The 15076-nt window shown below is 36.0% G+C and overlaps 1 protein-coding gene across 7 annotated transcripts in view; it reads left to right on the top strand.

Moving 5' to 3' along the window:
* The window catches only part of KIAA0556 (KIAA0556 ortholog), a 271875-nt gene that overhangs the window by 205612 nt on the left and 51187 nt on the right, over positions 1–15076 (top strand). For all 7 annotated transcript variants that reach the window (XM_031962770.1, XM_031962790.1, XM_031962742.1 and 4 more), the window contains one exon: positions 12406–13279. In XM_031962770.1, the coding sequence (XP_031818630.1) occupies positions 12406–13279 (874 nt within the window). The remainder of the gene's footprint in view (positions 1–12405; positions 13280–15076) is intronic.

A 15076-nucleotide genomic window follows, 5' to 3' on the forward strand; every position in this document is an offset into this window, starting at 1 on the left:
ATGTAGCATTGTAGAATATGAATCTTGTTAATACAATGTTTTATCAATTTAAAATACAGCAAAGAAAAATTAAATTTGGATAGCTGATTTAACCTGCTTAGAATGTGATAAAATCAGTAATAGAAAAAGTGAGAATCAATTCTTATTTTAAGATAAATTGCTGTTTTGAGCAGGCCTTGGTTTTTTACTTTATGGTCTAATATTTCTTCCCTATTTTAAATTTTACCCAGTACTCCTCACTAGTGGATACCTCCTCAAAAGCCCATTTTCAGGTTTTTTTGTAAAGTGCCTTTGAAAACAACCATTTACTTTTTGTGGTAGAAAGTGCTATGTAGATACGGAATTTATATGCATTATTGGAAACCTGTCATATTTCTCTAATGTAGCAGAGAGGCCTTGTAGACATACCTATATGTGTCCAGAAGCTGGACATATCTTTAAATGTGTCTTAACCATGAGAGTACTAACCTGGAAATAGATGGGAAAAGTCAACAGTAGGTTTGACCAGAAGCAGAAAGAGGGAATAGACTCTGGAAGGTGGGAATACAAATCATTATGGTTCTGCAGGTATGATGATAGCAACACACCAAGCTAGCTGAGCCCAGGTGCTCATGCAGTGGGGTTTGGGTTTGAGTACAGCTCCATGAAGCATAGGGACATGAATGCTGGAGAACGCTGCTAGCTCCTTGAGGAATGCTTGTTTTGTCTTTGTATTTCTAGTGTCTGGCACAATGATGAGAATATCTAGGTCCAAATATATGTTACGTGTGGAATAGTAAGAGAGGATCAGCACTTCTGGTGTGAGGGTTTGCAAAGCCCTTTTCAGGGCTGCTCATCCTCCTTTGGTGTCCACCTGATTCACCCAACTCTCACCCGTGGCTCCAGGAAGCCATACCATGTTAAACTCTCTCATCAGAGAGGATAACCAGGTTGGGGTCTCAAACATGCCAGTGAGTTGGGGGGGTGTCTATCCCAAGCATGTGAAGATTTCCCCTAGCAGAATAGGCAGGTAACAACAATTTATTCCATGAGGCAACTGAAGCAGGTACTGAGGAATGCTTAGAACTTGGTGAGACTTTGAAGACCCAAAGTCATCCACTGTATCCTGGACCACCAAGCCATCGTGACTTTTGTTCTGCCACTGGCTGCTTCTCAGGAAGAGAGAGGCTAACGATTTTGTGCAACTTTGCTTCATTTAAATCCATCTCACACACAAATCAAGACATCACCCATGTTGTCATTGGTACTCTGACAACAAAGAACAAAAAATAACCCAATATATACTGCTTCCTCACTGAAGTGTGACAGTACCTTTAGTCTTCCTTAACTGATCCTGTATCCTGCTGTCTTCAATGGCTGTTCCAAACTTTGTCTTCTCTCCTCACACATTTCACAACAACCCTCTTGGCTTAGGTCCTGGCCTCAAATTTTACTGAAAAAAAATCGAAGTCATTCACTCTCTTTTCTCCCCTGCACTTCTATTGATAATCCTACCTCCTCATTTCATATCCCCTTGACATCATCCCCACCTTCTGCCCTCATCTCCACTGATGAAGATGTAGCCCTTTTCCCCCCAAGGCTAAAGCCTTCTCATGTACTCTTCTCCAAAAAATTACCCCCATCATCGCCTTCTCTCTCTTCAAATTCTCAATTTCTTCTTATTTACAGATCCCTTTTCTGCTGCCTTCAAACATGTCCAAGTCTTCCCATCCTTAAACAATTCTCTTTATATCCTATCATCCCTGATGGCTATTAGCCATCATTCTCTATCTTCCTTTCTTAGCCAAATTCCCCCCAAAAGTTATTTATACCAGGTTCTTATTCTTTTCTTCTCATTCTCTGAACTCTCTGCATTTTGGCCTTTGACTTCATCACTCAACTGAAATTATTCTCCCCACAGTTACCAATGATCTTTTAAATGTAAAATTTAATATCTTCTTAGTTCTCATCTTCCTTGACCTCTCTGCTATAATATTCACTCTATTCTAGGTTTTCATGACATTGTTCTCTGTCTCCATCTCTCTGTTTCTCTTTCTCTTTTTTTGTCTCTCTTTTTCTCTTTCTCTCTCTAACTTTTTTGATTTTTAGTCTCCCATGTTGGATTATCATCCATGCCAAGTCCATTAATCGTGGGTCTCCTCCTGTCCAGGGACAGTTTCTCCCTAAATTCACTTGAGAATTATCAACTCCCAAGGGTTCAGTTATAATCTCTATGCTTATTACTTCCAGATATCCAAATATGTATAATCACTCCTAGTCTCTCTCTCTCTCGATTTATTGCCTTTTAGAAATATCAGACTGGATGTCCTATAGGCACTTCAAACTCAAAATGCTATATATATATAAAACAGCTTATTATTCACTTCCCACCCCAAACCACTCTTCTCCTAAACTTCCATACTACTGCCCAGTGTACCACTATTTTTTTGGTCACCCAGGTACATAAGCTCCAGGTCATCCTCCATACCACCCATTTCATCCATATAACCAGCCTTCTGGAAAATCTTATCACTTCTTTTTCTATATCAGCTTTCACAAATATTCCCCTCTACATTACTCATACAGTTAATCCCTAGTTTAGTTCATCTTTCTCCTGGACTATTGCCAGCATCTCCCCATTGGTTTCCCTGGCGGCTTATCTTCCCCCTCTCACCTATTCTCAAAAAAGCTGCCAAAGTGAGTTTTCCTAAAGTGAAGTTGTTACCATAAAACCTCGCTTCATGATGAATTTCAGGGGGGGCAATCTCTGTGATCTATAGGATTAAATATAGATTCTTCTGTTTGGCATTTGACTTTCTCCTTAATCTCCAAGGTGTATATACATATTTGTGTCCACTGCCATGTAAAGATGATCATTTCCTTAGAGTGTTCTGAATCAGATAGTAAACTCCTTGAGAGTAAAATCTTTTGATGAAATAAAATGAAATTGGAAGACATCCATCTATAGCTAATTTAGGTGAAACTTGAAGGCAGGACCAACTTCATGTTGCAAGACATAAAAACATGTGTGAACCCACAAGAAATTGGATACTGTAAATTATGTGAGCCCTAACCCTTCAGCAGATTGGGTCTCAATGGTTGTTCTTCAAACGTTTTTCCAATACCAGCATCAATTTAGACTTCTTTTCCATTTACTACCTCCTATTTCCAGTCCCACTTTGCAGTCATGGTCATACTTTGCTTCTTGGTTTGCAAGACTTCAACCTATGCCCTGGAAATCTCTAAACTATAGCTCACAATAGATCCTTTCGGGGGAAGGAATGGTCGAGTTTTGTGTTGAATGGCATGTTTATTTCACTCTGAGTTAGAGCTCTTGTAACTTTGCTTGGAACTTTGGGCCAACATCTGTGAAGATAAGAAGACTCAGAAGGGATATTATACCTGCCTTCAAATATTTGAAAAGCTGTCATGGATGAGAGAGTTTAGAGTTGTGTTTGAACTACAGGGCAAAGCTAGGAATGCTCAGTGTAAGTAGCAAAGAGGAAGATGTAGACTTGATGATAGGAAAATCTTTTTAAAAATTACAGCATTCTAAAAGGAAAGGACTATCATAGAAAATAGTTGGCTCCTCTTCACCAGACATCTTTAAACTAAATCTTGATGATATAAGAAGGATTCTTCTATCCTCAGCCCTTCCTTCTGCCTTCACTTAGTGTTCTCAGTGACTTCTGATTATCATCTCAATACCAGTGATTCTCAGATCTTCTGCATTCCTAATCTCCAGTATTCTATAACCAATTGCTTATTAGTTGTCTTAAACTGAGAGACTTATAGCTATCTTAAACTCGACATGTACAAAACCTGAACTCATTATCTTTCTCCCAAGAAACCTTTCCTTTTTCTAACTTCCCTATTACTGGTGAGGACATCACCATTTTTCCACTTTTCCAAGCCCACCACCTAGCTATGATCTTTGGCTCCTCACTTCTCTCACCTCACATTTTTTCAGTCTGTTGTCAGGGCATATTAATTTTACCTTAAACATTTTTTGCATATACAACTTTTTTTCCTGGGACACTGCTACCAGCCTGGAGCAGGATTTTAACTCTAGAGTACTATAATTGTCTGAAAGTTGGTTTGTTAGTCACAAATCTTTCCCACTCCTATCTATCATCCACTCAGTTGCTAAAGTGATCTTTTTAAAGCCAACTTCTGACTCTGTGTCCCTTCCCCTCCTCCCATTTAAACTCTAGTGGATTCCTTCAGGATGAAATAAGCCTGGATAAAATTCTCTCTTTGTCTTTTAAAACTCTTCCTAACCTGTTTCCCTATCTGTTTGCATGTTATATTCCCTTTTAGACTGTGGGCTCCTTAAGAGCCAAGACTTTTTTTTTGTCTTTCTTTGTATACCCAGCACTTGGCACAGGGCTTGGAACATAGTAGGTACTTACTAAATGTTTGTTGACTGACTGATACAAGGCACTTGCCTTTAATATTTCTATAGAAGTGATTATGGTGCTAGAACAATACATCCAAGTTGACCTTGAATAGCATTGCAAGAGGTAGGTAGGTAGGATAATATCCTTTTGTTCAGCTTCTCTGAAGATGATTTGGACTCAACATACAGCTCTTCATTTCAGTTTTTCATTCAGTATTTCTTCTTTGATAACATTCTGTTTTAGATTTGCCAATTTACCTCACTATTGGGGAGGTAGGTTCAGTGCTGTTATTGGGGGGGGGGGTATCTTTTGCAATCCACAAGTGAACCTTATAATAATATTTACATTTTTTGATTTGGTAATAATTCATTGTATGATTTTTGACTGGAAATCCCAGGATAAAAACTGGACTATTGGTAGGATTGTTGAAGTTCTCCTTGCCACAATTTGATTTACCTGAATAGTTTGTAAATTTGCAGGGGAGTAGAGAATAATAGTTGCCTGAATTTTTTCAGAAGCAAGGAAGTTCTTGACAGTTCTCATATCTAAAGGAGATTTTGTAGCTTACAATGTGAGATATAATCTCTTCTTGAATGCCTTATTTAGTACATTTCCATTTGAGATAGATTAAATTCTTTCATTTCCTGGGGTTTTTTTCCTTTCTCCTTTATATTAATTTAACTATTATCACTCCATCTTACAGAACTGATATGAGAATATGTGGATATTAGATAGAGAATATTATCATTCAGGAATATCATTTATTTTTCATATGTGAAGAGTGGCCATATTTAGCCAATTTTAAAAAAAATTAACCACTCATGAAGACTGGTCTACCCAAGGCATAACTAAATTACAATCTTTATAAGTGGAAAGAAACTTGAATGTATTTATAGAGAGATGGGAAATATACAGTGAAGTGGGAGTGCTCAGAGATTTATGAAGGAAAAGAAATAACTGAGTTAGCAGTGTATAGGTAAAGGTGAGAAAGAATTAATTAAAGGGCATAGGTAATGGCTTTAACTTGAGTAAGGAATAAATTTTACCTCTTTTTCTATGGCCATTATTAGGAAGGGTTGAAGAATGGGTACTAGTGAAATCACAGTTTCTTGAAGTATGAAGTTGCCCTAAATAATGGACAGTATGCAATATACTTACTATTTTCATCTTTTTGTGTGACTGGCCAATTTGTACACCTACAGTCCAAAAATCTTCTTTCTCAAACTCTATCTGGATATTTTTAGCTGATTTCACTTATATTTCTTTTCAATCTGCAAAGTAATTCTTATACAGAGCTCCTTTCTAAAATCAAGTCTAAACTTTTTGGAGTTGCTAAGAGCTACAAACAGAATAGCGTGTTCATCATTTGAGAGGTAGCTAAACAAATTGAGATACATGAGTATAATGGAACATTACTGTGCTGTAAGAAACAATTATGATGAATACAGAGAAGCTTGGAAAGATTGATGGAAATTGATACAAAGTAAAGTAAACAAGAACTAGGATGGAAATGTGCATAATAACTTGAAAGAACAATAAGTAAACAATCACAGTTAATTATTCTAAAATGATAATGAACAGTCTTGACCTCAAAGAAGAATTTTCTCCATTCTTTACAGTAGTAAGGGCTGTGGATATAAGATACTGAACATAATTTCAAACTTGGATAGTGTGTTGTTTTGTTGAACTTAAAAATAAAATTGGTAAAAGGATTGGCTTTAAAGGGGTATGGGAGAGATATATTGGTAAATGTAGGTAATGTAGAAGTAAAAGTTTTTCATACTTCACATGCACTAATAATATCAGCTAAAATATTATTGGTGTTTATAAAGTTTGAAGAACTTCAGATCTCATGTCAGATAGGAAAACCAATAATCATACTCTTAAAAGGCCTACAAGAATCAGATGTTATATATTGTACATGTTTTTATAATCTTTCAATTTAAAGATAATTTGTTCTGATTTTTTTTTCAAAAACTTTATTATAAAGAATGGCTCTCAGGGAAGGGGAGAAGAAGGAATATTTAGGATAATTATAATCATGTTAAAACAAAAAATACCAGTAAAAACTTATTAAACTGAAACAACATTCCAGATTGGGTCATCTCCATTTAGTAAATGCCTCCTTCAAGATTTTGAAAGGAAGGTAAACATGCACTATAATCCAAAGAGATTTCAGTGATGCCAATGGATGATGAACCAGTGAAAAAGAGGGGAGAACACTGAACAAAAATTATTCATTCATAGCACTTTTGCTACAGTGACTATCTCTATGTTATAACCACCTATTTTCAGGAGTCAGAGAAATATTTGAGATCTAAAAGTATTCCACTAGGTGGATACTTATTCTAATCTATTTTGTCCTCAGCAGATTTAGGTGATTCTTCTTAGAGAAAGAATTTGCAATAGATTGAAACACTTAACTTCCCAGAGTAGCAATAGACCCATAAAAGTCTAGAGAAAAAAAAAAGATACAAAATGGCACTATTGAAAAAAATTGCATTCAGAGTCAACAATAATAGAAGATCTTTGTTTCAAAAGAAGAAAAGAATCAAGAAAGACTGAAAATCCCATCTACCACTCAACAGTTTTGTGGAATGGGCAATTCACTTTAATCTCTTTAAGCCTCAATTTCCTCATCTGCAAAAATGTGGCTAACAATATTAAGGAAACCATTTAGTAAGCTTTTTAGCAATAATAGAAATTATTAGTAATTTAGAAACTAATTTCAGCAGGTAATAGGTCAAATAAAGTAATTTTGCTTTAAGCATTGATGAGACCACAAAGGAGAAGATGAAATGAGCACAGAAGGAAGGAAAAGGGAAGATTGGAAGGGGAAAATAGAAAAGACTATGTTAAAAAAATCAGGGAAGTCTATGTGAAGATCTTCAAAGAATTCATTTCCTGAAGCCTATCAAAATGGTGAAGATAAATGGTCCATTTATCTTCACAATGCTCATCGTGGAAAATAACCAGAAGACCCCATAGGAATATCAAGGGACATTACCAGAAAGTGAGACTCCTTTAGTGAAATTGAATGCAGATGGGAAGTCCAGTTTTGCAAGACATACCTAGCAGCCAGGCCATCTTTGCTTTCCACAAGAAAATTCTATCCGTGGACTGTACCTCCAGACAAATTCTGTAAATATTTCTCATATGGATGTTGACTTCAGCTACAAATGCAGAAATGTGATTTGGTAAAATATATCTATCCTATCTGAAACATTGCTTTCATCTTTTAGGACATCTTCACAATATGCCATTGAATGAGTTTCAGTTAACATTTCTATGTACATACCTCGTAGATCTTATCTTCAATTTGATCCTATTTTCCATTTAAGTCATATCTCTGCATAGACATCTGTCTATTAGACTGGTCCCCTTGGAGGTTCTACTGTCACCTCAAACTCAATATTTCTGAAAGTAAACTTATCTTCCTTCCTGACAACAATTCCCCTTCTTAACTTCCTTATTTCTTTAAATAGCCATATGATCCTAGTCTATCACCTTTGGAATCTTAAATCATCAAGCTGATCTTTCTCAATTCCCTCTCATGTCAAATCAGTTATTGTTCTGTCATTTATACCTTTGAAACAGGGCCCTTCCAAATCTGTCCCTTTGTTTCTGTTCCCACTTCCATCATCTTGTTTAGTCCCTTATCACCTCATTCTTAAATTGCAATAACATCCTTATTGGCTTCTCTGCCTCCAGTGAGTCCTGATTAGTCCTATACATTGACACCAAGTTTATCTTCTTAAAATAGCAATATTGCTATAACCTTCTTTGGCTCAGATATCTTTATTAGTTCTTCATTGCCTTCAAAATAAGAGTCTAGGTTCTTTAAATGGTTCTTTGTGGATCTGTTAAGTGCCCTTACATGATCTTAACATATCATGGGAACTAACTTGCTGGAAGAGAGATTTTAATGCTGCATTATGTTCTATGGTGTCATACTTTTTTTTTAAAAGCAGCCAATTAACAAGTCTTTATTAGGAGCCTATTATGTGTCAGGCATTATGCCTAGGCCCTAGGATACAGAGACTAAATGCAACTGTCCTTGTCCTCGAGGAGCTTACAACATAATAAGAAAAGACATTGTATGTGTATATGGATAAATTCAAGGTAGATAAAAGAACATATAAGATAATTGGGAAAGGGTCAAGAAAAACTTCATATAGAAAATGGCATTTAATGTCATTTTGAAGAGGCTAGGGATTTATTCTAAGAAGCAGAATACATTGAAGGAATGCATTCCAGGAATGGGTATGTGGGATGAATGAGAATAAAAAAGCAACACTGGCATCTCTGGTGGGAATGTTAGTTATTAGAAGGATGGTCATGCCTTCAACAGAAAGGAAGTGAGAGAAAGGAATAGGTTTCGGGAGAAGATAATAAATTCTGTCTTAAACATGTTGAGGTTAGCTATTAGATTTAAAGGCTCTGGATTTAGATCCTACCTCATAGACTGTATGACCTTGAACAAGCCAATTACCTTTGTGAAGCTCAGTTTTCCCACTGATAAAATGAAATCATAGGACTAGAGCTCTGAAAGTTTCTTCCAGTTTTAGAGCTATGATCCTATGAACAGATGAGTCTTTCATTCAGGTACCTACAGAATGTTCAGTGCAAAATATCAAATAGGCATTTGATGATATAACACTGAAACTCAAAGAGAAAGTCTAGGGTTGGATATATAGATTTGAGAGTAATCATCATAAAAGATGATATTTCAGCCTATGGGAATTGATGAGGTCACCACCTCATCAAAAAGAGAAATTATATATCTATTTATCTATATGAGAGAGAGACAGACAGAGAAAGAGAGAGACAGATAGACAGACAGACATACTAGAATAGAATTATGAATATACCCACAATTGGGATGATATGGATAAGCAAAAAAGACTGAGAAGTAGGGGTCAGAATCTTATATCTTTAAATAAAAAAATCAAATAAAATAATGTATATATAAAGTGCTTTGTGAACCTTAAAGCACTATATAAATGTGTGAATTATTACTATTCTCTATATTCTGCAGTCAGTTGTGTGACTCTGAATATGTGGTCTGCTATAGAAAATCATCTGTAAAAGCCTGCTCTTCCCTTCTTGTGTTTTCTTCAAGGATGCCCTTGCTATGTATGTAAACCATTCTAATAAAGATTTTATAGAGATGAGTAATTAGTTAGTAGTTGATGGTGCCTTCTTGGGTACCAATTTTTACTAATAATACTGTGATCTTATCAATTCTTTTGGAATCACACGCTTTTAGATATCTGAAATTATTCTCTGAGCATTTTAAGATTATGCTTTATCCAGCTTGATTCCTTCTATAAATATTCAGTCATATGCTTTCTATAAATATTCAGTCATATGCTCTTCCCAATTTTATCTTCTTAGGTTCCATGTTCATTTTGTTCATAAAACATATTGGGTAGAGAGGAGTTAGAGGCCAAATGCAAAATCGTAGGAGACTGGATCCATAACTTTTAATTGGTATAGAGAACTTGCTTCCCTCTCCCCATTCAGTTCAGCATCTTCTTGACACCTTATGATGTTAGAGAGTTGCTGAGAACCCTGAGGAGTTAAGGGCCTTGGCCAGGGCCATGCAGCCAATCAGAGACCAGACTTGAATCCAGGTCCTTCTCACTTTGAAGCCAACCTTCTAGTTCCTCCATCACTCTTGTCTCTCCAGAGAGATAGACATGAAGATTAAATAATGAGCTCTTTGTCATCCCTCATCTCATGGAGTCTACAGTGTAGGAGAGTCTCATGCATATATACATGGTCAGGCCACAAAGTGATATCTGGCTTGTACCTCTCCTGCATTTATCAAGTTTTATTTGAAATTACACAGGTGACGAAGAAACATTACTAAACCAAGAAGGAAAGATTTCTTGTAGAAATGGTATTTGATGTAGGCCTTACAGGATTGGTAGATTTCAGAAAGTGAGCTGGGTGGGATTTGATATTTCATATGTATTAGATCATAGAATTAAGGTCTCAAAGGGACACGACGCCTATCTAATCAAACTCTTTCATTTTTTCAATACTGCAGTGGTCAATGGACTTAGCCAAAGTTACACAGCTATTAAATAGCAGAACTGGGCCTCAGACCTTGATTATCTGATGCTAGATCCAATGATCTTTCCCCTACACCACACTCCTTTTTATATGAGGTTGTAGGGATGCACAATGAGAAAGAAGTTTCTATGTAGTGTAATTATCTTCACATACACGCATATGCCATATCATAAAATGCTTTCTTGATTAAGTGTTACTGCCTCCTTGGTGTTTTAAGTACCCAAAATGAGAAGAGTGAGCATCTCATCAATTCAGTAAGCATTCATTAGACACCAACTGTGTGCTAGGCTCTGCTAAATATTGAGGACACAAAAAAAAAAAAATGCAAAAGACAGTGTCTGCTCTCAAGGAATACACAGTGTTAAAGGGAGAAAGCATGCAAATATCTATGTACAAACAAATTATATACAGGATAAATTAAGGATAATCAACTGAAGAAAAAAGCCTTTCTAACCTGTAATAAGTTCTGAACTTGTAGTCCAAAGATTAGCTCCTGATTCTAACACTTGCTCACTCTATGATCCTGGACGAGGCACTTTGTTTACTTGCTCATCTGTAAAATGGGAATGAGAATATTTATACTACCTGTCACTCTATGATCCTGGACGAGGCACTTTGTTTACTTGCTCATCTGTAAAATGGGAATGAGAATATTTATACTACCTGTCTCACAGCATGATTATGAACAAAGTGCTTTGTAAACCTCAAAGCAATATAGAAATACAAATTATTCCAGTACAAGAAGGAAGCAAGTACTAAACAAATATTTGTGGAATTGAAAGAAAAATGGTCTGTTAAATTGAAACTCACTGTACTTTGACAGTCTCTTATGATGAAGGGTTTAACCTAACCATACCCAAATGAATATATGACAACCAGCATTCCATATTGCCAATTTGTGTTCTCATATAATAAGATATATTGTAATTCAGCTGGTAGGACAGTAGTAAAAACTACTGTCCTTTTGGCTTTCTAAATTATTTAGTTTAAAATAACATTAATATTTTCACATTAATAATGTATTACAACAGTAACATATTTGTTTCTCATTAGTTGAAAAAGAGTAAGATAAAGGTGTCATTTTGGAAATGCAAGCCCAATGAATCATGAGACAGCCATTATTTTGAAATGGAGCATTTCCATTTACCAGGTCTTTGTGTTGAAATGACTTTTTCTAAAAAACACATGTAGTACTAGATATTGACATTTGTCCATATTATCATTACTGAATATCTATTTTCTGATTGCTTCAGAGCACATATTTGTTCCCTGCCTGAGATGAACAGAGAAAGCATGTCCATAAAAACACTTCAAAGAGCTCTTTGATCATTAACTTTTCTGACAAATTAATATTCATTCAAAATATAGGAGGCAACCATATAGCAGTCAACTGATTGAAACTAGAGTAGCACATGCTTGATAGCTCTCAACTCTAAATTGCTACAAAAATCATAGTTAATAGTAGCAGATCAGAGCTTTGAGAAAGGCTTAAGAACAATTAGCGTTTTTCCTATCCAAAGACTTTAGTAAACTCTTAGACGTAGGGGAGGAAATACTAGAGATCATCCAGTCCCACCCTCTTCTTTTACAGCTATCAGGAAACTAAGGCTCAGAGATGGTAAATGACTTGCCTAAAGTTCATCCAATTATTTGATAGAGCAGAAACTAGAATTCAGGCTTCTTGATTCCCAGTTTAGTGACTTTTTCATCACATCACATTGCATTTTTAAAAATAAGGCCACAGATATCTGGTATTTTAATTCTTTTGACTTAACAGAATAATTAGTTTACATAGAAGTGAAATTTGTCAGTAATTAACTTCTTAATAGTGTTATAAAAACTATAATTGCTAAAGATTCTCAATTCTCAGTATTGCCTCTTTTTCTAGAACATTGTGATGCAGAAAGTTGATACTACAAACCTTCATTTCTTTTTATATTTTCAGGATCTTGATATAGGTGCAAAAAAAGTGAAGCTTTATGTCAATGAAAACCTTGTATTTGATGGAGAGTTAGAAAAAGGCAGTGGAGAGCTGGTTGCTGATTGTAGCACCATAATTGACCTTAAAAATGATGAACAGGAAAGCTCCGCTAATCCTGATATGGAAGAAAGCAAAGACACATGCAGGACAGATGGTGACAAAGAACCCAGTTTCAATTATTCTCAGCTAGATGGAACCTCATCACATTTGAAGACCTCCTTGGATGGAAATATCTTTGATATAAAGATGAACTCTACTAATTGCACAAAAGACAATTTGTCCAAATTAGAGGAGGACTTAAAAGTGTTATCTGCTCCTGTATCCATGGTTGATGTACCATGTGACCCTCCAGAACCCTCAATTGTGAAATACCCTTCTGATGATGAACTCAGTATAGCTGAACAATTTGAAAAACTCACAGGCAGAAAAATCTCCCAGCCTCTTAGTAAAACCCCTCCTTGGTTACAGTCTTTTTCCAAAATGAAAGATAAGAAGCCAGAAAGCAGGAAACAGAAACCTCCTTGGCTGAGTCCAGAGAAGCCTCTTGATTTAAAAGTCAAAGTGCAATCAGATGACATCACTAAAGAATTCCCTGAAGAAAATGAGGAAAATGAGAAATGCCTACAATGGGAACAAGGACGGGCTGGAAGCCGCAGTGCCATTGCAAGTGACAGGCCACAGGCAAGAACTGAGAAAGAGGACATTGATGACTTAGATATTTTTGACCTACTTTCTAATAAGGATCGCTATGGCCCAGAACGCCCTATCAGTGGAAGGAGGAGTTCCAGAAAAGATGCTCTCAACTGTAATTATGGAGATGAAGGGCTGACTAATAAAGGTAAGAAGAGAGAACCATTCTGTACTTGAGCACTATTAGTGTGTGTGTGCATACACACACATATACATACTCTTCATATCTTTTGAGATCAAAGAAGAAAGGATATTAAATCTTGTGAGAACTGGCTTAGTTTATGCCTATATCTGAAACATGTTCTGACATACTGTCAAATTCCCACCTCCCAAAGAGCTGGGCAGTTATTAGCTTTCTTGGTAAACATAAACAAGAATTTCTTAAAGTTTCACTGGGGGCTGCTATTATTCCAGTCTGATGAAATACAAGGTTCCTTGTCTCAATTTAATTTATGCGTAGTCATTTCTATTCAAAGGCTCAATGACATATTAAGAACCTTTGGGATTTAGCACTTGTTAAGAGAGTCATGATAACAAAAAGAAAAGGTATTTAGAAATTATAAATTCCCCTTATATACAAGTCATATTCCTTGATAGTGCCACAGTTCAGGGGCTAACTGCTTGTGGAAGGAATTTGCTCTTTTTTTTTTTTTTTTTTTTTTTTTTTTTAAGCTTCACAGGTTCATATCATTTGTTCAAAGAATTGTAGATCATTAAACTACTGCTTTAGAGATGGGAAGGGAATCCATGGGCCATTTAGTCCAACTCCCTCCTTTTGTAGTGGAGGAAGTTCAGTTCTAGACATGTTTTTGTGACCTGCCCAAGATCATAACAATCATAAGTTTCTTAGGCGGTATTTAAAACCAGCCTCTTTGACTTCTGAACCAGTGTTCATTTCACTGCCTTCTTAATTAAGCAGAATTATATTGTTTTTAGACTGTCTTCTATTGCAGCCTGGTCATCTTTTTGTTACACAGAGATTTTCCTTAAAATAGTTTCATTATAATAGAATTTAAATTCTGAAGTTATAGGGCCATAAAACTTGATAATTGAAGATTGATAATTGAATTTATAGATCACTTATTTTACAGATGTAGTAGAAAGAGCACTGGGTTTGGGTTGAAAGGACCTGGAATTGACTCGTGGCTTGGGACTTATTCCTTGTGTTTCCTTAGGCAAGTTCCTGAAATAGTGCAAGCGTTAGTTTGTCTGTAAAATGAATGACTGCACGGACCACATCACCTATGCCTGCAATGTACTCCCTTGTCACCTAGCACAATTTAAGCATTAAGTTGTCTGCATTAAGACTTTTCTAATCTGTGCTCCTCACTTCCCTTCTCAGCTTATAGTGCCTTCACTCCTAAACTGTGTTGTTACTTAACTACTTGGTATTTATATGTTAGGGCAATTAAGTGATGTAGTAGACAGGGAGATTCATCTTCCTGAATTCATATCCAGCCTTTGACCCTTACTAGTTGTGTAATCCTGGGCAAGTCACTTCACCCTATTTGTCTCAGTTTCTTCAGCTATAAAATGAGCTGGAAAAGGAAATGGCAAGTATCTTTGCCAAGGAAATCCCAAATGGATGGGGTCACAAAGAATTGGACATGATTGAGCAACATTCATCTCTATATCTTTCTCCTTATTCCTTGTATGCAAACATACATGTGTACATGTGTACATGTAATTTTTTCCCATGAGAATGAAACATCCTGCAAGTAGGAATTCTTTCATTCTTTGTATTTGGAACCTTAAAGCTTAGCACAATGCCTTGTATATAGTGAGTGCTTAATAAAAACTTGTTGCTTGATTGAAAAAGTCTCAACTTCCATCTTGGAATTCATTATTCATTTTATTAGTGGGTCAGAAAACAACAAAGGAGTTAAATCTTCATGCTTCAAATACACAGGTTACCTGATTGACACATAATACATTGAGTATTGGA

Source organism: Sarcophilus harrisii, chromosome 1 (assembly GCF_902635505.1).
Source record: "Sarcophilus harrisii chromosome 1, mSarHar1.11, whole genome shotgun sequence".
Taxonomy (NCBI): Eukaryota; Metazoa; Chordata; class Mammalia; order Dasyuromorphia; family Dasyuridae; genus Sarcophilus; species Sarcophilus harrisii.